The sequence below is a fragment of the Hydra viridissima genome, unplaced genomic scaffold (assembly GCF_058129835.1).
Source record: "Hydra viridissima isolate aposymbiotic clone 2 unplaced genomic scaffold, HvirCarnegie_v1 scaffold_1, whole genome shotgun sequence".
Taxonomy (NCBI): Eukaryota; Metazoa; Cnidaria; class Hydrozoa; order Anthoathecata; family Hydridae; genus Hydra; species Hydra viridissima.
In genome coordinates this window covers 4,937,705-4,961,672 of record NW_028324300.1, presented here as the reverse complement: position 1 = coordinate 4,961,672, position 23,968 = coordinate 4,937,705, and the positions used below count along the sequence as shown (strand labels likewise).

General features: G+C 29.7%; 3 protein-coding genes across 7 annotated transcripts; 2 read left to right on the top strand and 1 right to left on the bottom strand.

Moving 5' to 3' along the window:
• The first annotated feature begins 3,130 nt into the window (after positions 1–3,130).
• Positions 3,131–6,849, top strand: LOC149892999 (52 kDa repressor of the inhibitor of the protein kinase-like). Of its 2 annotated transcripts, XM_090076807.1 has the most exons (3): positions 3,131–3,380; positions 3,641–3,977; positions 4,076–6,849. In XM_090076807.1, the coding sequence occupies exon 3, from the start codon at positions 4,694–4,696 to the stop codon at positions 6,830–6,832; it is 2,139 nt and encodes a 712-aa protein (XP_089932933.1). In that variant the 5' UTR covers positions 3,131–3,380; positions 3,641–3,977; positions 4,076–4,693; the 3' UTR covers positions 6,833–6,849. The 2 variants fall into 2 exon arrangements, with proteins under 2 accessions (XP_089932933.1, XP_089932934.1); XM_090076808.1 differs by lacking the exon at positions 3,641–3,977.
• Positions 6,850–12,559: 5,710 nt separating this feature from the next.
• Positions 12,560–16,085, top strand: LOC145187713 (endosomal/lysosomal proton channel TMEM175-like). 3 transcript variants are annotated; one of them, XM_090075133.1, is made up of 3 exons: positions 12,560–12,616; positions 13,426–13,485; positions 14,167–16,085. In XM_090075133.1, exon 3 carries the CDS (start codon positions 14,167–14,169, stop codon positions 15,793–15,795), a length of 1,629 nt encoding a protein of 542 aa, XP_089931259.1. In that variant the 5' UTR covers positions 12,560–12,616; positions 13,426–13,485; the 3' UTR covers positions 15,796–16,085. The 3 variants fall into 3 exon arrangements, with proteins under 3 accessions (XP_089931259.1, XP_089931265.1, XP_089931255.1); XM_090075139.1 differs by lacking the exon at positions 13,426–13,485 and having other exon boundaries at positions 12,595–12,616; XM_090075129.1 differs by lacking the exons at positions 12,560–12,616; positions 13,426–13,485 and adding an exon at positions 13,743–14,025.
• Positions 16,086–20,580: 4,495 nt separating this feature from the next.
• Positions 20,581–22,962, bottom strand: LOC145187780 (uncharacterized). 2 transcript variants are annotated; one of them, XR_013846924.2, is made up of 2 exons: positions 21,326–21,694; positions 20,581–21,209 (listed from the first exon to the last, which is right to left on the bottom strand). XR_013846924.2 is itself a non-coding variant. In XM_090066525.1 (2 exons), the coding sequence occupies exons 1-2, from the start codon at positions 22,755–22,757 to the stop codon at positions 20,919–20,921; spliced, it is 357 nt and encodes a 118-aa protein (XP_089922651.1). In that variant the 5' UTR covers positions 22,758–22,962; the 3' UTR covers positions 20,581–20,918. The 2 variants fall into 2 exon arrangements, 1 of the variants encoding a protein (XP_089922651.1); XM_090066525.1 differs by lacking the exon at positions 21,326–21,694 and adding an exon at positions 22,692–22,962.
• Positions 22,963–23,968: the final 1,006 nt, after the last annotated feature.

Here is a 23,968-nt window from a genome sequence, read left to right as displayed (position 1 = left end):
AATAGTGCGCTTTTATAGTATAACCAATGGTAACATGGTTATATCATAAAAGCGCACTATTCTATGGTGCGCCGTTATAAGGAAAAGTTACTAAATGAAACGAAGAAAAAACCTTCAACATCACTACTGTTCTCTTCATAAAAAGGACATCTAAATAACCCAAAATGCATTTATACCAAACCTTGTGTTTTGCAATTTATCTACAAAGATGTCATCTAATTATTTGAAAAGCAACAAACCAATCACACATTCTCATACTTGAGAAGGTCTTTTGCATTCGATTGAACAAGTTTTTAGCCATAGTGGGTTGTTTACACAACTGCATTAAAAATGGAAGACAATAGAAGATCAATAATATAGAAGATCTCGTTAAATGACATTAAAGGATAAGAACAACAACAAATGTAAAAAGCACATAAACAAATTGATAAGATGATGAAACATCATGAAACCTAAAATTCTTTTATTAATAAACTTAACTTCTTTTTTATTTTTGCTGAAATTTTTTTATCAGATTTACGTTTAACTTCTGTGAAATTACTTATAAGCCCTCGGCCTTCATCACGGCCTTAAATGACACTACCCATGCCCACAGCCTTGCGGCAAAAATGTCTTTAACTATGACTTAAAGTCCTTAAACTATCCCTCAGTCTTGCATATTTCTGGTCTTGATTTTAGACTCAAGGGCGCTGTCTTTAGCCTTACCATTGCATAATGAGTGGAGGTCTCAGCTTAATTGCTATTTATAGCATATTCACAAAAGTTATTAATGTAAACAATTTAAATTCAAACTTGAATTTTTCTAGATATTGTTTTAGCAAGATGTTGTGGTATGTTATTTACAATGTCTTCTGAAAATTGAAAAGTTTTAATGATTTAACTTTGTTTTTTTTTCCTCTCATTCGAGAAAGTTTTATTCCCCAGGTTTGATCTTCAGTATTTTGGTTTTATTTTGGTCTGTAAAATGAATGTATTGTTTAATTTATTAAGCCAAACATGGCTCAGATTTTGTTTAACTAAATTTTTTCTTTATCTTTCTAAGCGTTGATAGATTATATAAGATATTTCAGTATGTAAGATTGAGGAAGGTCTTTGGGCCCTGTTAAGCCTTCGAATGGGCAATTGTTTTGGGGGAGACCCAAATACGGACGATAATAAAATTGTTACTCAGAGCACCTAAAACCATAACCACAAACTTTGAAAAAAAGGAACTAAAACTGAAATATGATTAGGTACTTGTTCAGTTTTAATTTTTTGAATGCTCGAAAACCCGCTCCCATTCAATATCTGACATTACCTGAACTCTACCTGAACGGTCCTCGATATAAATAACAGTAAAAGTAATCAATAGATGTAAAAGGGAATTAATTATCTTTTTCGAATGATGTACTAAACTAAAGTAAGCTTTTTGGAATCATTTAGCTTCTACAAAAGTCGCAATTGTGTAAAATTCGTTTTAGAAATAAAAACTAGATCATTCGTAAATGTATACTTATTTAGAGAGTGTTTCATAATAAAAAATTTTTAAACAACCCATGTTCTCTGATACGATTTCTATTTGTTTGAGGTGTCAAACACACAACTTCTAAAAAGAAACACAAGATTTTGAAAAGAAAAACTTGATCAGATATCACGAAAAAAATATAAGTATTTTAAAAGACAACTTATTTTTTTGATGCTATTTTTAAAATTACGGGTTTTCTTTAAGTATAGGGGAGAACCTTTAATGAATGGGACGATTATTGAATGGGAAAAACTCAAATTCTTATACAAGCATCGATGTAAGGATATTCAAATTCCTGTAACAAAGAGTGAGAGAAACAAGAACTCAACTGACCGACTCATCCATCTTATTACTCTGTGACCGTAATGACAATGGATGTCATTGCGTTTTCAAATGTAAAAAGTAATTTTTAAAAATGCTTTTTTTTTTCTGATTTTGCAGCAATTTTTGAAGTTATGGAAAATAAAATTCCATGCTTAAATAGATAGCAGTCTCTAGTACTAAAGTGAGTAAAATATTCAAGCTTAATTAAGCGTTTTTGGTGTGACTAATCATTTTTGGATAAAGTGATGCGCATATTGAATGGGACAAAATACTACCTATTGAAAGAATTTAATAAAGTATTATTTACAGCTCAGCAGAGGGATGCTGCTGTCCCTTACTTTTATCCCCATGGGTAATGGGTATTATTTGCACACTTTTATACTGCAATATTTTACTTAAATAAAAATAACTAAATATAATATTCTAAAATTAGAAAGTTCTTCTTTGATTAAAATTTAATTAGAGTTAAAATGTTAAAAGTTAAAAATATTTTTTGTGTGGTCTTTATGTATGTATCTATATATTTAACATTTATAATTAATAGACTAATTTGAAAAATGATTGAATAAAATACGTTTATTTTTAATTCTTTTATGCTTGTCCCATTCAATGAGACATACTTAATGAATGAGACAAATGTCATGCTCCAATAAAACTCTCTTTTTTCCAATAGCCAAATGCAAATCCTTTTTTTTTTGTTTTACTCTATCATTGAGTAAGAATCGGTGGTTATCAAACATATTTAAATATATATATATATATATATTAAACAATTTTATCTACGTTTAAAAAGCATTTTGCAAAAACTGTCCCATTCATTGAGGTTTTCCCCTACGATTTTTTTTGCAAACTGTAAGTAAAAAATGAAATAAATCTGTTCAATCTTTATTTTCAACGTATCTAACGTAAGAGTGTTGCACTGAAAACTTCTCTAACAAGACTTCTTAAACTGGTGTTAGGTGACTTTAATGTAAACCACTTAGTAACACTTTAAATAATTCAATACTGATATCTTCACAGGAGCGGATCCAGGGTGTAGCAAGTGAAGCAATTGCTACAGCCAATTCGGACTACATTTATTATTATTTTCTACTCACATATATAAAAATATATATATATATTTTTATGTAAAATAACAGAAAAATTTTTGATCAAATTTTGGCCGCTATCGTAGCTTAACTAATTTTACTAAATCGAAAAATAAAATTTTCGCTAAAAAAAACCCGAGTTTTTATAGTGTTTTGTCTCTCATGTTCATAAATTTTTGTAAGAATGTCAAACATTTCGCAGCGTAGCCACTTAATTTGGAGCTTAATTTGGAGCTGTATCAAGCGTTAAAAGCAAAAAATCACTCTTTAATAGATCAGATTAAACTATGTAATACCGCCGAATTAAACAATTTCTGCCAGCAAAACTCTGAGGGAATATATATTTTGCATAAATTGTCTGGTGCAGCCGATGGTTCTATAGATGCTGCAGCAAGTAATATTTTGGCAAAGTTGTATGCTGATAAACTTATAGACGAAAAAACGTATTCCATGGTGCCTGTCAGGTAATATTTTTTTATAGTTTTTGTTGATTTCTAGCTGAGCAGCGCAGTGGATGAACAGATATTTTTTAGTTAGAAGTTCTTGATTTATAATCAAAACAATTCCTAAAGTTCGTAAAACTTCTTGTTTTATAGTCAAGCACCACAACCTGAATACCCTATGTTTAGCCACTGCAATGCTATATATATAGTAATCAATAAATGTGTGTATATATATGTGTGTGTGTGAGTGTGTATGCATATAAATTTAATCTTATGTCCAGAACTCCTCAAGATGGCAATTGTTTATTTTCTGCTGTCTCCCTTGCTTTAATCGGAAAAAATACACTCGCACCAACTCTTAGGCAACTTTGTGCAATTGAGTTATACAAAAACGCAAATTTTTTTGCTGTGCATCCTGTTTTTCGTCTTGGGCATTCAAGTGGTGTTTTTCGATCAGAAAGATCTGCTTTTTTGTTAGGCATCTCCAATGTCGCATGTACTGCATTTGAGGCTAAAAAGTCTAAAGTTGATGCTATTTTGGCTGAAGCATTAAATATTTCTCAATCTGGTGTTTGGTCATCTTTAGTTTGTGTGATGTCTATCTCAAATATTTTAAAAGTATATTCTTATTTGTATAATATAACATTTAAACTGATTTGAATTTTATTGTTTTATAATATGAATATTATTGTGTATATATTTATTTTCTATTTTAGATTCCTTTAAAAATCTTTTATCCTACTACCGGAGATGCATGTCTAGAATATCTATTTAGAAGTACATTGTACCCACAGTCTTTTCAGAAATTCGATAAACCCAATCAAATAATTTACTTAATGCTGTACAATGTTGACACAAAAAAAGAAATTCCAAGCAATCTTACACATATGGGAAAAATGCATTTTTTCAAACCTAATCACTATGTGCCTCTGGTATCTGTTAAAAGCGCTCAGCCAGAATTTCTAAATATTTTAGTTCGTACTCAAACAAGTTTAAATTCTGCAAAAAATATTGTTGTAATGGGAGAAAAACGCACTTCAAATACCTAACTTGTTCAAATACCCCACTGTTCTGCTGTTCAAAAAAGTAATTTGACCAAACCCTCATCGAGTATTAAGAATTTTTTTTCTGTGAACAATAAACCATTGTCTGTGTCTGATTCATCTTTAGATTTAGATAATAAATTAAAAAAATCGATATCAGGTGTCATAATTCCAAAACTACATGTAAATTATGAAAAGTCAACAACAGAAGATGAATGTAACAAATTTGATATTGGGTTGTTTGTAGACAAAGTGGAAAAATTATCAAAGCATGAGAAGTATAATCTTCTAATGAACGTATGGGTGCCACCTTCTGACTATATATTTCCTAAAACTAATGGTCGTAAATGTAACCCTGTTTGGTTCAAAAAATTTTCATGGTTGTCTTATTCAAAATACTATGATGGGTTGTTCTGTATCTCTTGTGTTCTGTTTGGAAAAGCCTCTTTAACTACTCAACTATTTTATAAATTACCATATCGGCTTTGGTCAATTGGAAGTGTAAGAATATTATCACATAATAACACTTCTCCAATGCATAAAATTTCAATACAGATAATGCTTGATTTTCAAGCAGCAATGAGTAATAAAGCCATACCAATTAATTTACAACTCAATAAGCTTCTATCTGATAATATTTCTAGAAATCGGCAAATTTTGTTTTCAATATCACGTGCAGTTCTTTATTGTTGTAGGCAGAATATACCGCTTAGAGGACACAGAGATGATGCCAAACATCTGGTTGAGCAATGTAAAAATGGTGGTAATTTCCAATGCTTATTAGATCTGATGGCATTATGCGGTGACAAGATCTTGAGTGACCATTTTAAAAATGGTCCTAAAAATGCTACTTATCGATCAAAGACAGTGCAGAATGAGTTGATTGATATTTGTGCAGGTGTTGTTCAATCGCTATTGACAGACAGAATAAAGAAAGCAAAGTTTTTTTCTATTTTAGCTGATGAAGCTTCAGATGTTAGCCAAACAGAACAAATGGCTGTAATTGTTCGATATGTGGATGAATGCTGTAAAGTAAAGGAAGATTTTCTAAAATTTGTTTCTTGCAATTCTGGCTTGAGTGGAGTTTCTTTATCAACCAAGGTCAAGAAAAGTATACATAAACTTGGTCTGGAAATGTCTTATTGTCATGGGCAAGGTTACGATGGGGCTGGAAACATGGCAGGGCGTCTTTGTGGTGTAGCAGCATTAATTTTAAAAGATTTTCCTAAAGCTCCATACATCCACTGCTTTTCCCATCAACTTAATCTATGTGTTGCCAAAGCATGTGCAATTCCTTCCATTCGAGATATGATGGATCATGTTCGAATTGTCTCTGATTTTTTTAATAATTCTCCAAAAAGGTTAGAAGACCTATCTACAAAAATTAGTGAGCTATGTCCGACATCTTTTCAAAAGACAATCAATGTTTGTAGAACCAGGTGGATTGAAAGAATTGATGGTCTTGAAGCCTTTATTGAATTATATCCGGCTATAGTTGCATCTCTTATTTGTATCAAAGAAGATGTGACATGGAACTACAAATCCAGAGGTGATGCTTCTGCATATGTGGCAATATGTTGTTCTTTTAAGTTTATCATCACCTTAATCATAGTTAGGAAGTTATTAGGCTATATAAGACCACTGACAAAAACTTTGCAAAAAGTTGATCAAGACTTCTCAAAAGCTCGTAAAGATGTGGAAAATTTAAAGAATACTCTTATATCTCTTCGGAGCTCTATTGATATTTCACACACAGAATGGTATAAAGAAGCTGTTAGCATAGCTGCAACTACTAGTACAATGCCATCTAAACCAAGAACATGTGGTCAACAAACACAGCGTGATAACCATGAAGTAGATGATATAAGTGAATATTATCGAGTAACTTGTTCGATTCCTTTTCTTGATCACATCCTGATACAGCTAGATTCTTTATTTTCTTTAGAAAATTTAGCATTGCTAGATAGTTTCTCCATTATACCATCAAATTTAATTTCTGACAAGGAGTGGAGGAAAAAAGTAAAAGAATTTGTTCGTACATACCAAAACGATTTACCAGAACCAAGCTATCTTTATGCTGAGTTGGATATGTGGGAAGTTTACTGGAAAAATCACTCTGATAGTGCTCCTAAAACCATTTCAGATTCACTACAAAAATGTGATGACCATACGTTTCCCAATATTTCCACTATACTTCGAATCCTTTGCACATTACCAGTGACAACATGTACATGCGAAAGATCATTATCAGCTTTAAAAAGAATTAAAACATCCTTGCGCAATACTATGGAGAATGGTCGTTTAAATGGTATTGCCATGTTGCACATTCATCGAGATATTGAAATTGACTTGAATATTGTTGTAGATAAATTTGCGACTGCATTTCCACGAAAAATGGAATTTAAAAATATATTGAACTCGGATGAATAGATACATTTGCTACAAAGCTATACTGATTACATATATATATATATATATATATATATATATGTAATCAGTATAGCTAGAGAGAGAGAGAGAGAGAGAGAGAGAGAGAGAGAGAGAGAGAGAGAGAGAGAGAGAGAGAGAGAGAGAGAGAGAGAGAGAGAGAGAGAGAGAGAGAGAGAGAGAGAGAGAGAGAGAGAGAGAGAGAGAGAGAGAGAGAGAGAGAGAGAGAGAGAGAGAGAATATATGTAGGATATTTTTTTTTATTGCTGATAGAATATTTACAGGATATTTTTTTGATGCTATCATGAATACTTTTATTACTATTTCTTATATTTATCTTATAAGGTTTTGTTAAAAAAGTTTAAAGGTTTTGAGTTTTTTATTTTTTATGAAATTTATTTTTCTTTACATTTATGGTACATTACATTACATTTATTAACTTTTTAAATTTTTGAAGGGTATCTATATCTTAGGAAGAAAAAAAAAAAAAAAGGTCCTCTGGTTTTACTTCTGTTTTTTTTTTTTTTAAAAAAAAAGTTTCTCTGATTTTACTTTTGCTACAGTCAATTTTTTTCCTGGATCCGCCACTGCTTCAAGTTAGCCAAAATTATACCAATCCACCAAAAAAGGTCTAATGTAAGTAAAATATTTTAAAAAATTCTGCAGAAGAAATTTTACGACTTTTTAAACCAAAATCAATTCTTATGTAAACAATAGTTTTCTTAAAAAGCATTTTACAGCTCACACTCTCATCAAAATTACAGAAGTATAAGAATTTCTTTTAATAATGGGAACTTTGCTTGTGGGGTTTTGATTGATTTACAATAAGCTTTTGACAACGAAAGCCATAACAAAGCTATCTTATCAAAGCTTATTTATCATTACGGGATCCATATTAGGTCCTCTTCACTTTATCATCTATATCAATGATCATAATCTTTCTATCAAACATTCAAATATGTTTCATTTTTCTGATGATAATAATCTTCAATTAATAATAAACTCTTTCAAAAATTAAGTAAATACATTTATCAGAATATGGCCAGTCTTGTTCAATGTTTTCGAGTAAATGAAATCTGATTGAATACAAAGAAAACAGAAATAATAATATTTAAGACGCAGCATACTGACTTTTCTATAAAAGCCAACAAAAATTTTTCAAAATATTTGAACTTTAGTATTTTTATTTGAACTTCAGTATACTTGTTAAAACTTGTATTTGTCATGTAATAAAACTTATCTTGGTGTTGTGATAAATGAAAAACTTTCATTAAAAAAACATATTATTGACCTTACTCTCATATTAAGCCATTCCAGCGGCATGTTAGCCAAAGTTCGATATGACCTTAACTTTTAAACGTTACTACTTATAAACGTTACTACTTTATATTTCATTCTTCGGTTCACATTTACGATGTGCATATCGAATTTTGGGACAATCTAAAATTTTCTGTCTTTCTAAATCGCTTCATTTCAAAATAGAGCAATACAAATAATTCATTTCAGCCCAAGAAATTTCTCTTGTGACATTCCTTGTCATACATCCGAAATTCTTCTTTTCTATGACTTAATCCAGGTCTTTAATTGTTCATTTGTCTGGGATCAACAACACTGTCTCCTTCCTACTACTTTGACAATAAAACAACACACGGACATAATCTAAGATCAATCAATTGTAACAGCTTAAATATCCCACTAGAACAGACAATTAAACTTGGAATTCCATTAGAAACTAGTGTATGTTTTATTGGAACACTCTTCTGGATACTATAAAAGCAGATTATTATGATTATAAGTGTAGTAACTGATAGTAAAAAATGAACGTTATTTTTCGTAACAACGAAATTTCATTTTAGGAGTTAGAGATAAATCTTAAAGCTTATAAACTACAGTCTGAGTTGTCAAAACCATCTTATTCCTAAAAGATAAAGCACCAGTAGATGATGATGACTCAAATGGAATTTTGACAACAATAAACTCAATTACTTGCTGGGCTTATAAAGAAACTATAAATTTATCACTTTATATCAAAGTACACCTCTTTACTGCAAATACATTTCATCAAATAGAACCATGTAATCTTTAGATATTTCTTCCTTTTTAAGCAAATTTTACTTCAAAAAGCATCTCAAAAAAAAAATGAAAAAATCAACTAAAAATTAACTAACAAAAATTTCTGCAACATAGCCTTCATGAATTAGTAACTTGTGAACACTAAATAGCAAATAGTACCAAAGGTACAATTCAAATACAAATAGTACCAAAAGGTACTGTATAAAGCTTAGTTGTATCTAAAGCTGAATCTTGGAAAAATCGCCTTACAGTATTTGCATTGTTTGTTTTTCTGCCTCCTGGTTTTCAAATGTCGACAAGTTTGTCCATTTGTGATTTTACATTATCAATTACAGTTACTTTTGTTTGTTGCATTATAGCTTTTTCAGTGGTAGTGCAAATTTGCCATTTTTTTATTAATAGTCTATATGATATGTGCAAAATACACTTGAAACATCATATCCAAGCATACAATTAAGACGATTTTTTATTTTTCGTATAGGGTCTCATTTGTTTTTAGCTTTTCAATTTATATAAGTTATTCATACCTTTTTGTGTAGTATTACAAATGCCAGAGAACTGAAACGATGAATCTGCAAGAGAAGTATTTCCATATATTATGGTCAAATAAAATGTGTTCCCAGTAGATTCTTCATTGGACGTCCTAAGACGTCCAATGCCTACTGAATTGTAGATTGATCACATTGCTATCTAAGTAAACTTGGGTTGGTGTAAATGATCTCTAATTTTTCCAACTTCTTGATTAATTGAGATTTTTTTTTTAAATACAATCTTCAGTGATCAACAAAATTAGTTTGACAAAGATCTCTGATTTTGCATAATTCTGTTATTGTCCTCTATGAGGCACAAAGGAACAATAAAAACAGCGAAAAGTTTTTCACTGATGCATTATGATCACCTCCTTTGCTTGTATGTTACCACTACTGCCACCACATCCCAACTTACGTATCATAACTAACTCTGAGGTTTAGTTTGCAGCAGTATCTCCTTTTGAACTTCCAATAACCTTGATATTGTATGGTTAACTAATTTTGTAAAAATGTTTCTGCAGATATTTCTGATATGAAAGTGGGGTAGCTTAGAACCTTTCTTTTTTGCAACTGTTATGAAAGAATATAATGGATGTATTTTAGCATCAGAAAGCATCAGAGTATAAGATCCTTTGGTAAATTCTCCATTCATTTATAAAGTCAAAGCTTCGTCTGGCATCTATGGAATTGCATCACTTGGGGGATTTAAAAAGAAGCTTTTTTATACAATTAGCTCATTAAAGAGTAGAATCCAACTCGTCCAACATTTTTGCAGTATCTCGCTTTCCTGTTTTAAATAAGTTAAGTTGCGGTGCTAAAATACGTTTGTTCCTGTTGCTAGCATCAACAAGAGAAGCAATTTCGGAATACCTTGCCCTCAATTATTTTTCCATTTTCTTATTTGACCTATTTTTGAGCTGGACGGCTCCACCGTTTCTTCTTGTACTCCATTTCTCTGTCGCCATCTAACCTAGGATACAAAAAAAAATACTATCCAACCAAAATGTTTGTCAAGTTCTTTAAACTTTTTCTTGGTCCTCTTACATTTTCCCCCACTTTTTTTTTTTTTGTAGAAAAATTACAAAAAGTAATAATAACTTTTTTGCGATTTGTATTTGCATTTTCGACGAGGTCATGTGATCTTACAAACGTATCTCTTCAATGTCGTTGATTCTTCTTCCGCAACATCTTCGCCTCGCTAAACATTATAAAGCTCTCTTTTAGTGTTGGTATGCTTAAAAAAAATTGAAATAGAAATGCCAGCAAAGTGGCACCTGGTGGCAGCTAATTTATCACGAATTTGTCAGTACACCAACTACTCTAAACAATTTATAATGGACATTTAAGTGAACTCTGCGGAGTTTCCTTATAAATGTTTAGCTAAAGATAAAAGTGATGATAAAATACAGCACACAAAAACTACAACTTTCCATCAGTTATTCACACAAAAAGTAAAAAAATTTTTACAATAAAAAAAAAATATTAAAAAGTTTAAGCATATTCATGGTTTTAGTTTGCCACAAATAAAAATATTAAAAATTTTTTTAGAACTGAGAAATTCCAAAAACCATTTTTTTATGACGTAAACGCATAAAATACAAATTTGATTCAATTATGCAAATCCAAGTTTGACGTTAATGAGGTATCTCAACTTTATACTGATTTTGAAACAAGTGCCGAACCTAATCTATTTTCACAGTCAGAACTGAATGACTTCAGTGAAGAACAAGATGGAAGATTTTATCAGGATTTGATGGAAATGATATCAAGGAAGGTGGAATACTTAAATGATGGGTTTTTGGATGCGTTTCATCCAAATCACAAATTTTAAAAGGAAATCTTACAACCGGAAATTCGTTGAATAAAACAAAACAAAACAAGATACCATAAAAGTATTTGATAGTTGGTATTGATTGATTTATGTTATTTAAATACATTGTTAGTATTTATGTTATTTAAATATATTGTTAGTATTTATGTTATTTAAATATATTGTTAGTATTTTTATATAATTTAAGATAGTTTTGAATTTAGGATAAATTATTTTCTTAGGAATCGCTTTTTTTGCGATTTCTTCCGTGGGCCCTTTTAAAAAAAAACAATGTATTGGCGAAAATCTAAACGTATATCTAATAAATCTAAGTGTTTAGCGCATAAAACTGCCCAAAGATCAGTCATAAAATCCAAATGGGACCAACATGAGTTCAAATTTAAAGACCTGTGTTATTGTTGCTTTTTCCAGTAGACTTAAAAAACTAAAAATAATATTCTGAAAAATTTCGGTATGTTACTGGTGGGATGTTTCGCGCTATATCTCATATGGTTTCGCGCTATCTCGTATGTTTTCTCGCATTACTTTCTTTTCTGGAATAATATCTCAAAATCAATCTAAAATTTTCTTTTTTATTTTACATTACAAATTTAACTACAATTTTATTTAGGCATCTTAAAATAGTTTACAATAAATAGCTTTCAAAATTTCATAACCGATTTGTGGTTGAAATGAACTTGTTAAAATCTTCCAATTTAGACGAAGAAAAAATATCTTATTATCCACCCACTAAAGATCTGGTGTGACGTCAGTATATAGGCACAAAACTACAGAGAGCATATCTCGTGAAAAATGCTTTCGGATGTTGTTTTACATTTGGCTTTAGTAATTATGATCAAATTATTCATATTAAAACTTTTTGATACAAAAACAATGATAAAAAACCAACCATTCAATTTTAACGTTACAAGATGTTGGCATATTTTGAGACGCTTAACGCTTACACGAGGAAAAAAAAAATCACATTTTTATAAACATTGATTGATTCATTTGAATCCTTTATGTAAAAAAAATGGTGAATCCTTATGTAAAATGGATGTTGTAATCTAAGGTTGTTATCATTAAAAAAATGTTTTAAACTTTACTTCGAGGTAATCTCTCTTTTCAAAGGCAATAAAAAAAATTAAATCAAACTCCTTAACGACTGTTTTTATAAAATTGAAATTTTGATATGAAAAAAGGTGTAAATTAAGGAAGGAGGAGAGTGTCTTGCTTATCTTAAGCGAACTCGATGTAAATATCAAAAAAAGTTCATAAATATGGTTGTAGTAAAGTTTTGTATACCCATATATTGCATATAGCTGTAATTTATACAAGTTTACAACACGATATAAAAGTATAGTATGTAATGAGGTATGAGTTTTAAAACAAATGGCAATTTTTGTGAGAAATTTAGAATCAGGAAACAGATCGTTTGGTTTTACGTATCATAATATTAACAATTTCAAAAATAATTTTTAAAAAATATTTTTGGAGTTTTTTTGAAGTGAGATTTTTTTTTTTCTTTGAGAAAAATTTTTATAAAACATAAAAACTTTTCTCAAAAAATGTTTTTATAACACATAAAAACTTATAACACATAAAAACTTATAATACATAAAAACTTGTAATGCATAAAAAATTTTCTCAAATAAAAAAAAATCTTAAAATTTTTTGATTTTCTTTTTTTTTATTTTACGTAAACGTAATATCAATGTATAATATAAAACATACATGTAATATATATGTAATGTATATATGTAATGTATCAATGTTACGTATGAAACACGAGAAGCGAGAGCTTTTTTAGAGATTTTTTTAGAGATTATTTTAGAGTATAAAATGTTAATGAGAATCTTTGCTTCTTGCCACATTCAGATCAAATCTTTTCTGAATCTTGATTTGGTCTTTAGCGATAAAACTAAAACCAATAACTAAGATCAATTAAATTTGTTGTTAAACCTAAACCTGTTAAACCTGTTCTTAAATCTGAAAAACCTGCTGTTCGTAAGTTCAAAATCTAAATCTATTCGTTGTTCTATCGTCTCGGAGTTCATAAAACAACGTTTACACTTTAGTAATGGATATTGTATTTTATGTGATGTATTTAAGGAATGAATTTTAAAGTTTAGATTTGTTTGCATACTTTAGCAAAAAATGACCTATTTACTTTATATCAATAGTTCTGCAGGGAATAAAGATTCAGAAAGCTCACCAAAATAGCATCAAATCCAGTTATTTGTGTAAGGAAATCCCATTTTTAAAGTTTTTTGAGAGTTTTTTAACTAAGTAGATGTATACGCTGCAAGGTTGCATAATACTTAGTACAAGGTTGCATAAAATTTAGTTTTTATAATTTTCCCATGACGCAAGAAGTTTTAAATTTATTTTTAACATTTATTTTAATGCAAATAAAGTTGTTTTTTTTCAGTATTGAAAAACGAAAATTTTAAGAACTTATTTGTAAAAACTAACATAATACTAATTTTTATGAACTTATCTTTGTGTGATAAACGTTTCTAAAAATTATTGAAGGTTTTGATTGTTAAAAGATTCTAAAAACTATTTTCATTACATCCCAACACTCTGTTTTCAGATACAACTAACAGAGAGTCATTTTCATTATGCTATTAAATTGAACACTTAAATTTGATTTAAATCAGCTCAAAACATCAGACTACAAGTTTTTCATGAAAAAGTTTTTATGAATTTTCTATTATTGGTTTAACTAAAGATCTTTTTATGGATTGTGGATTTAACAAAGTAGATGTATACGCTGCTAGGTTGCATTTTTTTTTTTTTTAATTTATTTGAAATAAGTTTTTAAAAAAGTTGAAAATAAGTTTTGAAAACTAAAATAAATTCATTTAAAACTTAAAATTTTAAATTTATTTTTTCTTAGTAAAGAAATTTTTTCTTTGAAGATGAAACCTGAAAACAAAGAGCAAACTGAAAAACACAAAAAAGTTAGAAGTAGGAGTAAGCACAAGCATCTGGAAGAATACTATGATGAGCATCTGAATGAAATTTTACCAGAAGACCTTCATCGGGGGGATATTGTGTCTTCAAATCGTATGCTCGCTTATTCTGACGCTGTAATGGCAACTTGTGCAACTTTCCTAGTACTTCCTATAAGAAATTTGAAAAAACTTAATGAAACTAATCAACCTCTATCAGACTTTATTAATTCACTTCGCACAGAGTTTATCATATTTTTTTTAGGGTTTATAATTGTGCTCACTATTTGGGAAAATATGAACATTCGAGCAATTGTGATCAAACGAGTTGATGATTTTATTTTGACATTGGTTATTTTTGAGATGTTAGCGACTACTGTTCTACCATTTGCGTTGGCACTGCAAGGGCATTATCCTTATGAGAAAGTTTCCATTTTAACAACATGCGTTGTTTTAGGCATTCTTCAAGTACTAGATATTGGAATGGTTTTGTATGCAACACATTCACCAAAGCTTCTGCATATTGATTTGAAGAATTGGTCCAAGTCTGATCTTCGAGAGTTACTTCTGATAATGATTTTTAGACCATTAATTAGTTTAATTCTACTAATAATTGCCGGTGCGTTTTCTTTAGTTCACTTTGGTATATCTTGGGCCTTTATCGCTTTACTGACCTTTATGCCCATAATTCGAAAGTTATACTGGTTCATTCGTAGACGAATGAACAAATTTGAAGAAACAGAAAAAGACTCTTTTTTGTTGCATTTTTCAAAAGGTAATGTTTCAAAAGAACGTGTTGAAATCATGAGTGATGCAGCTATTGCTATTGTTGCGTGCATTCTTATACTCGATATTACAGTGGAAGAATTTCCAACTGAAAAGGATGTCAGTGAACACGGTCTCAACTACGCGTTAAAACACATGAAGTCAGAATTTCTCACTTTTCTTGCCACATTTTGTATAGTTTCGGCTCTTTGGTACATTAATCACACTGTTCTCCATTTATTTAAGACTGTGAACTCAATTATGTTGTACTTTCAGAAAATATTTCTCGCATTTTGTTGCCTATGTCCTTTAGCTGGAAACATGGTTTTGCAATTTGCCGCAAAGGGTACTCATGACTCTAAAATTGCCATTCGTTTTTCTGCAATGATCGTGTTTTGTTCGAGTATCGCGAACTTTTTAATTTTATTACATGGTTTGCTAACTGGAGCGAAATACATGCACGATTGGGCTTCGTTTACACACTTTAAAACAAACACCCGTCAGCATTTGTATACTTTGGTTAAAGCATTGAATATACCATTTTGGTCATTGATTTGTACTTTTGGAAGTTTAGGATCATCTACTGCAGCACCTTACGTTTTGTACGTATCATTCCTTGCAGTTCCTTTTTCATTTTTTCTTTCAAAAGTTATTCTTATGAACCACGTTGGTAAATCTGCTGCTCATTTAAGAATGACTATCATGCATAGAACAACGTTAACCAAACAAAAGAAAGCAGAATGCGGAAGTGTAAAGAGAGATGTAGCACTTAAACCGTACACTTCTTCACAAAAAGATATTCATGCTTCACAAAATGATGGCACAAATTAGTAAATGTACAACTCATTAACAAACTTTCAGCATAAAAATTGTTACTGAAGCTCTTGAAAATTTTTAACACGTTTTATGAAAAAAGATTCTGATGAAAATTTTTAACACGTATAGTTTTATGAAATAAGATTCTGATGAGTATTATGTAACTAAAATAGTCAAACGACTCTCACAATTTTTAATTATAGGAACTGGTGTCTCCCATTTGTATTTATAGGTATTGGTATACCCAATAATGAGAAAAATTATAAGTTCTATTTGCGTGACAGCTCGAAGAAAATCTTAACAAATTCTGTTTTTGAACTTGATTATTATAGCGTGAGTAATATCTGAAAAAGTATAAATATGACCACACCACTGCTTTGTTCGCTTATTTTGTAAAATTCAAATTAAAACTTTTGATTGTATATTTCTGAATTAATGTTTTGAAGCTTAACTAAATTTTGAATAAAATGACAGTCTGAAATTGTATGTTGTATTTCAATCGTAAAAAAATTTCAGAGAAATTTAGAGAAAATTAAACTCTAATTTGTTTTTAGTTAATCGAAAGAACTTCATAAAACTTTTAATAAACCTGTATATAATTTGTCTATTCTGCTGTCTTGGTCCGGACAATTTTTCTTGATCCGGACAATTTTTCTTGTTCCGGACGATTTCTATAGGAACTGCTGTTTTAAACAAGGAATAAAATTGATTCTGGATTGATTTTTGTGTAAATACTTTCTGATATATTTAAGTAAAAAACAGAGAAATCAAGAACAATTTTCTTGTAGTAAAATCAATAATTAAACAGTCCAATTATTTTCCTATGCAGCCTCAATTATAACATGACATTTTTGGATACAATTGCGTTTTTCAGAATTACGAATTAGCAAAAATATATTATGAATTACGTAAGTTTATAATTTTGAAATAATGTTGAGAATTAAGAAACGATTAAAAAAATGCTTTAATTAATATTGTTTGCGTAACTGTGACCTTTTTTTTCCAACTCATCTGATCAATATTCCATTGTGATATTTTTTCCCCAATTCTGACTTTTTTGTATGATTCGTAATTCAGATCAAAATATCACTGAATGTTTTTGTAGTTCTGACATTTTATGAGCCGTTCTTAATAACTAGGTTCTTAATAAAATGAACATTTTTTTGAGAAATTTTACTTTTAAAGTCAGTTATGCATTATTTTTCTTTTAAAGTCAGTTATGCATTATTTTTCTTTTAAAGTCAGTTATGCATTATTTTACTTTTAAAGTCAGTTATGCATTATTTCAGAAATAAGATTTCTCTGTACCTTCTCACAAACATTTTTAATTTTAAAAATTTCTACATGAATAACTTTACATTATTCTATTTATTAGTTTTTTTTTAATTTTCTAGGCAACATAAAACGAGGTAGCAAGTAACAGAATAAGGGAGTAGGTAAAGCTATCTTTGTTGTTTGATGACGATCCTAGTGTAACATTAAAATAAAATGCAGCTTTAAGCTTTTGTACAAAAAATATTGAATCAGAAAAGAAATGTGTATGTACTATATACATAATTGTACGCAATAATATATGTAATAACGCGTATTATATACTTAATAAAATCTATCTACTACATACTTATACGTATGTACTAATTACAAATCATACAAAAAGGTCATAATTGGGAAAAAAAAAGCCACAATAGGATATCAATTTAATTTATGAATTGGTAAAAAAAAAAAGATCACAATAATGCAAACAATATTTAATTGAAACATTTTTTTGGTCGATCTGTAATTCTGAGCATTATCTTAAAATCACGATTTTACGTTATTCTGAAATATGTTTTCGTAATTCTAATATTTTTGCTGATTCGTCATTCTGACAAATCTAATTTTATCCAATTGACGCTGCGTAAGAAAATCATTAAACTATTGAATTATTGATTCCACGTGCTAAAAAAAATTATAAGTAAAAGAAATAAAAGGTAACAACTCGATAATAGAAAATATTAAGTTTAAACATTATTTAAGTATGGTTTCGTAATCAAGCATAGCTTCTATATCCAGATTTAGCATATAACTAGGAAATCTCATCGGGTCCCGTTTGGCCGCCGAATGGGTAATTTCAAAAAAGTTTTCGGGCCCCGGACCCGTTCGGGTATAGACCCATTAAATACCCGATAGCCCGATAATCCGAAACAATGATCAAACGGGTTAACGTGCACCGACAGCTAAGGAACCAAAACCGATCAATTATCGGGTACCCGTTCAGGTAGTAAATTTTTTTTATACCCAAAAACCCGAACCCGTTCGGTTTTTGGCTTTATCACCATTTGGGTCCCGAAACGTAGTAAAACAAATTTTTAAAAATTGCGAAAATCACTGAAAGTCACTAAAATTTGCTTCGAGTTATTGCTTACGGTAATTTTAGCATCTTTGGAAGAGTCTGTGAAATATATAAACTTAAATTTAAAAAAACTACTCAATTAAACTTATTTAAGCTGAGAATTAATTAATGACGTATTTAACTAAAGTCCACAGTTAATTAAGTAACATGGGTAAATGAAACAGGCTAAATGATGTGAAAATAAATGCAGTTTTGGTACCAAAAGTTAACTTTCTTAACACTATAATTGTCTTAGTCATCATAGAATTGAAACACAGACAAATGTAGCATTTTCACCTTTGAATATTTACCTAACACTCATAACAAAATAAAAATTCCATGTAGAAATTGCCTAAACATCATTTTCATAGACAAAACGTTCTCCTTTCAATCAACTCGCGCTTATCTTCTGCTTCCATTTGCTGAATAAAGCTTAAAGAGAAGCTTCCAAATTGTTGTCGACAGGGTAGGCTGTCATCGACAGGGAAGGCTGTGCATCGACAGGGAATGGTTCAATCTCGGAATCTTCTTCCCCACGTTTGCTAAACAAATTTAAAAAAAACTCTTTGATAACTTCTTTAGGAGCAAATTCTGAAAACTAAATATAGTTTCTTTGAACTTGAGTTTCAAGAACTTGGCGTATTGGTCTGAAAAATAAAAAAAGAGATTTTAGAAATTTTGGCTTTTATGGAAATTATTCGCAACTTTTCCAAATAACTCGCATTTTTTTAATTATTCTCAATTGATTATATTACTTTAGATTATTTGTAGCACTTATTTATACTAGCAACTTTAGATGTAACTTTTGACAACCGGCACGTCTAACGGTGGATTGGAAACTTGCACACGACAGCCAGTTACATTGCAGTTTTTGACTAATAATACTTTTAAATAATTTTTCACTCACATTTGTAACAAGGATCCAAGTGGTTGGCAACCAGTAGACAATTTGCCTGGATTTTTTCAACTTTAAGCGATGCTTGAAGGCAATTAGCACCCTGTGTAAAATTTACAGGCACTTAACAAAGAAATTAAACTAACTGGCAATGTATTACCTGGTTTTTCGGCTTCGCTTTCATGGGGAGGCAGGTCATCTGGATCTGAAGATAGTGTTGGATTTTCTTTTTCATGTTCACTTCCTTCTTCGCTTTCAGTATCAACATCGCTTAGACCTTGTGATAACTGAGCACTTGACTGGCTAGCAAACATTTTTGAAACGTTTTGTTTTTTTACGTACATTCGATTTTAATTTCAAAATTTTTAAATTATAACCTTTCTCACATTATTCCAAGAAACGGAAAAGGAAACAATTCTAAAGACAAACACTGATGCTTTAACGATCGCTTTTACCGGGTTTGGCTTACTTTGAATTTTTCGTAACAACCAATCAGAGTTGAGACTTTCAAATAAAGGGTGAGATACAGTTATTTTATCAACCGGATCGCGTGAATAGAATGAGAAAGTATATTAAACTTTGTTCAACTAAAAAAAGGTCGAGAGAAAATGTAATTATTGCGTTTATTACGGCTATATTCCACTTCGGGAATTTTTTAGATATATCAATTATTTTTGAACAAAATGGACCTTTCTCGTAGAATACCCGACAGAACCGTTCGGGAATTATTTTTTTAACGGGTAATAGGGTTCGGGTACCGATAGTAATAATAACTTTCAGGTATTGATTATTTAAATTACCTGACAGATTAAGTCGGGTTGGGTATAAAAAATTTCAATTACTCATTTTTATCGGCCTTATTGGGTAATACCCGTTCGGGTAGTTACCCAATAACGCCGATAAGTCCGATAAAACTATTTTTAGCTTTTATCGGTGTCCGATACCCGTTCGAGTCGGGTTTCTTTCGGTTACTATTGAGACCCGGACATTCCCTACATCCAACAATGCATAAATTGAATAATATCTATTTTAATTTTAGACATTGATGGTTTTTTAGATGAATGGAAAAGTGTAGGTGTCCACGTCGATAATTTTTTCTATAAAAGTAAACTTACAATTTACTTTTCTAAAAATTCTCACTTCACCACAAAAACAAGACAAATGATTCTTCATACCGAAAGATAAAACTGGAATCTTTCATTTTCTGTTTATGTCTCGTGATACCTTCGAAGCCTTTTTTAATGTGTTTTCAATTTTTATCCAGTAACTCCTGCCCCAGTGTACGTCTTTCCTTTCAAATTGATCAAGCCATACATGATATTTTGTGTAAAAATATGCAACATCGCTTTGTATTTTTTATCGCAGCACTTTGTGCATTTTTCTAGAAAAAGTTGCTGCTTAATAGTTTGCATACATGAAAATCGTAAAAATAAACACTTAATTAAAATTTCCCTCGCCAAATATAATATCATAAATATTTAAGACCCAATTCAAATATCTGTTATAATTTATGAGCTTTAAAAACATAACGAAATATTGGAAGTTCATCTTTCAAGGAATTCATGATAAGTTACACATTTTTACAATAAAGTTCATTTACATTTGTAAATATACACTTATTTGCATTTGATGCTTTTTTACGGTTCATGTAAAGTATTATAAAACTATGTTTTTGTTCCAATTTTTTTAACTGAATAAAAGTTTTATGGTTTTCCTCTATCAGTTGGAATAAGTTGACATATAACTAAATTATATAACTTCAATCGTGTATTTTATCCTTCATTTACAATTCATAAACGTTTATAGATACATGTTTTTCTAATTTTTTTTTTCTAAATCTAGCGCTATAAATTTTCTATAAATATTTTAGAGTTAGTTTTCTTTTTTCTGATTGGTGGTAATATCCAACCTTCCTTCTTTGTTTTCTTCTTCGTTTATAAAACAGTTGTTTGTTTGTGTTTGTTGACCTTTCCCATGGTCGACTGATGTAGGTATTAAAGAATACGTGCACTGATCCTGCGTGAAAACCATAGTTTTACGAGTAACCTTGTTTCTACCTTTCAGTGCTGGATAAGCCCATGCTGCCCATGCGGATATTAAGCCTGCCATTGTAATAACTGCTGCTGTTTCTAACACACCAATCATTTGAAAGATGCTTGTTACCTAAAATATAAACATATTTTAAAATGTTGCTATTTGCATTTTTTCTGTAAAAAAGTGAAAGAAAGGACAAAATAGTTTTTGATCCCTATAAAAAAAAATTAAACAAAAATAACAACCTCTCCTTAAAAATGAACTCGTTGTGGAAGTTTCCTTTTTAATTTTAATCGGCGGAAGTTATACGCTATGTAAGTAGACTGAGGCGAGAAATTATTATTTAATACACTTTCGCGTTTTAATCATAAAACATTTAAATGTATTTTCTTTTCATCTTCAAGTGCAGAAGAAATGAATGATTATTAAATAAATAAGTTAACTTGCTATTATTATTGGATTTATGAAGATTTGTAATGTCTACTTTATGTAGATGTACCAGGCACAGAAAGCATTTCAAAGCAGCCGTTGCTTTTCTTTAATGCTATCGGTATAATGAGTCATAGTTTAAATTATAGAAAGTTACTTAAGGATGTGACACATTTAAAAATAAGTCTGACACATTTATCTTTGAGCTAGAAATTACTATATAAATAAAAAAAAATTATACTTTATCAATAGGATCTATTTGTTTGATTCTTTTTCTTTATTCATTTTAACTTATATACATTTATTTTTGCTTTTTTGATAAATATGAATTTCAGATGTGATATACCATTAGATCCGTTTAGGTCTCGAGATGTATAATCGAAAAATTGAAAAAGCCAAAAATTTTTGAAAAAGTATACATTTTTAGTAAAACATCAAGTACTTCCAAATTTTGAACAATCCCTAACTACTTACTAAATACTGTTGCCAACTAAAGCTAAATTTGCAGGTTAATTAGTTTCTGAAGCAAGATAATTGTAAAAAAATTTCTCAACGCTTCACTGTTGAAGTATCAGATGTCTGCTCACACTAAAATCAAAGGACCTTGATTCAATATTTTTAGATAATTGGCTCCAAAAAAACTGTTTACTATATTAAGCTAGACCATGAACATTTGGTGAAATTGCTTCACTAGGTTTTAAGTAACCTTCTTACAATTAGGTTAAATATATTGTCTGTTCGTTTAGTTTTTGAACAGTCCACTGTGAAGTTTTGGTCTTCAAAAAAAAAAAATGTATTTGATTGCGTCATTGAAACATTTGGTTTAGTTAGTATTTTTTTACTAATACTTTTAAAATGGTTAAAGTTTCTAGATAAAAAATTCACAGTTCCGTTGGAATTAAAAAAGGTTTGTTAACACTAATTTTGAGGGGAGAGAGAGAGTTGAAAGTTTCTTCAGTCTTAAAATATGTCAAGTGCTCGACAAAAGTTTCACACTAAGGGAGGGGAGGATTGATCCAAGAAGTTGATTTTATGCCATAACAAGTATTAGGTTGTTTTATAACGTCAATTATTTAGATTTATATATATTTTTCTCTTTTAAAGTTTTTAACGTTGACATCCGGGTTTGAAAAATTCTTTTCAGAATATTCATTTTTAAAATAAAAAATATTCATACAAAACCTTTAAAAAACCAAATGTCGACGCCAGTTTTCTTTTCTCCAGAAACTTCTTGTTGAACAACAGCATGATTCAAAAAAGTTTCCACCTAACCAACCACTGCTAAACACTTTTGGCACTGCAAACCCTTGTCATTTCATCCAAAATAAACAAAGTTATTGGTTTAAACTTTTTTATATAAGGTCATAAAAATTGGTTCTAGATTTTTAATAAAGCTTCATTAAAAGTTTTTCCTTTAAATTAAATCAAATCAAATTAAGTTGTGATAGAACGTTCCTATTTGAATGTCCTATAACAACTTACTCTGTGACGTCATTAAATACAGTTTTAAAAAACGTAAGTGTAAGTGACGTAATCAAAAATCTTACCAAAAAAAACTTCATCAATGAAGCATTCGAGTTTTGTACTTCCGTTAATAACAAATGAAAGCAAGTAAAATTTAAATTTCTATATTAGCCATTTGAAATAAATATGATTTAAAATAACTAAGATATTTAGGCATAAAGATATCAGATTCCGAAAAGGACTTTGCAATACATTTTATACCATATATTTAAGACCAGTAGAAATTCACCGTAAAAAAAAAAAAAAGAAAAACATAAAAACCAACAATTTTTAATAAGAATATGTCATTTTGCTGATGTGCTTTTGGTGAGTTTTTTATTATTTCCTATTTTTTTTTTTTTACCTTGAATTTCTACTTACCCTACTAATGATTTTTAACCCTCCAAGATATTGAGCTCAGAATTGTAAAAGTCCGCTTGAACAGTTTTCGAATAAAACTGAATCATTTTTTTTTTAAGAAAAAGATTTTCATGTATATATATATATATATATATATATATATATATATATATATATATATATATATATATATATATATATATATATATATATATATATATATATAGTATTGGACAAAACATTTGCAACCAAATAATGCTAATTTAGTTTCTTTATATAAAAGTGCTGCATTTTTTCAATTTAGAGAAATAACTATGTAACTGTTTAGAGACAAAGTTCTTCAAGTTTTATTCATCACAAAGTTCATTATTTGTACACAAAAATTAATAAATTAATCAAAAGTATTAAAAAAAGTTGATTTCTTTCTGGACAAAACAAGTGCAACTCGACAAAATGTTGACCAAGCTGTATTTCGCTATCAATATTTCGTGGCGAATCCTTTGTTGTCGATCACAGTCTTGCATCTTCGAGGCATAGATTCGATCAGGTGATCAATGAAACTTTGTGGAATCGCTGCCCAAGCCTTTTGGATTTGT

What these genes read in the sequence shown, in the direction of transcription:
- LOC149892999 (XM_090076808.1), top strand. Translation starts at nt 4,694, where the DNA reads ATGAACGTATGGGTGCCACCTTCTGACTATATATTTCCTAAAACTAAT.
- LOC145187713 (XM_090075133.1), top strand. Translation starts at nt 14,167, where the DNA reads ATGAAACCTGAAAACAAAGAGCAAACTGAAAAACACAAAAAAGTTAGA.
- LOC145187780 (XM_090066525.1), bottom strand. Translation starts at nt 22,757, where the DNA reads ATGCTGTTGTTCAACAAGAAGTTTCTGGAGAAAAGAAAACTGGCGTCG. An exon ending in CGACATTTGGTTTTTTAAAG is followed by an intron (nt 21,210 to 22,691) that starts GTTTTGTATGAA and finishes TTTATATTTTAG; the next exon opens with GTAACAAGCATCTTTCAAAT.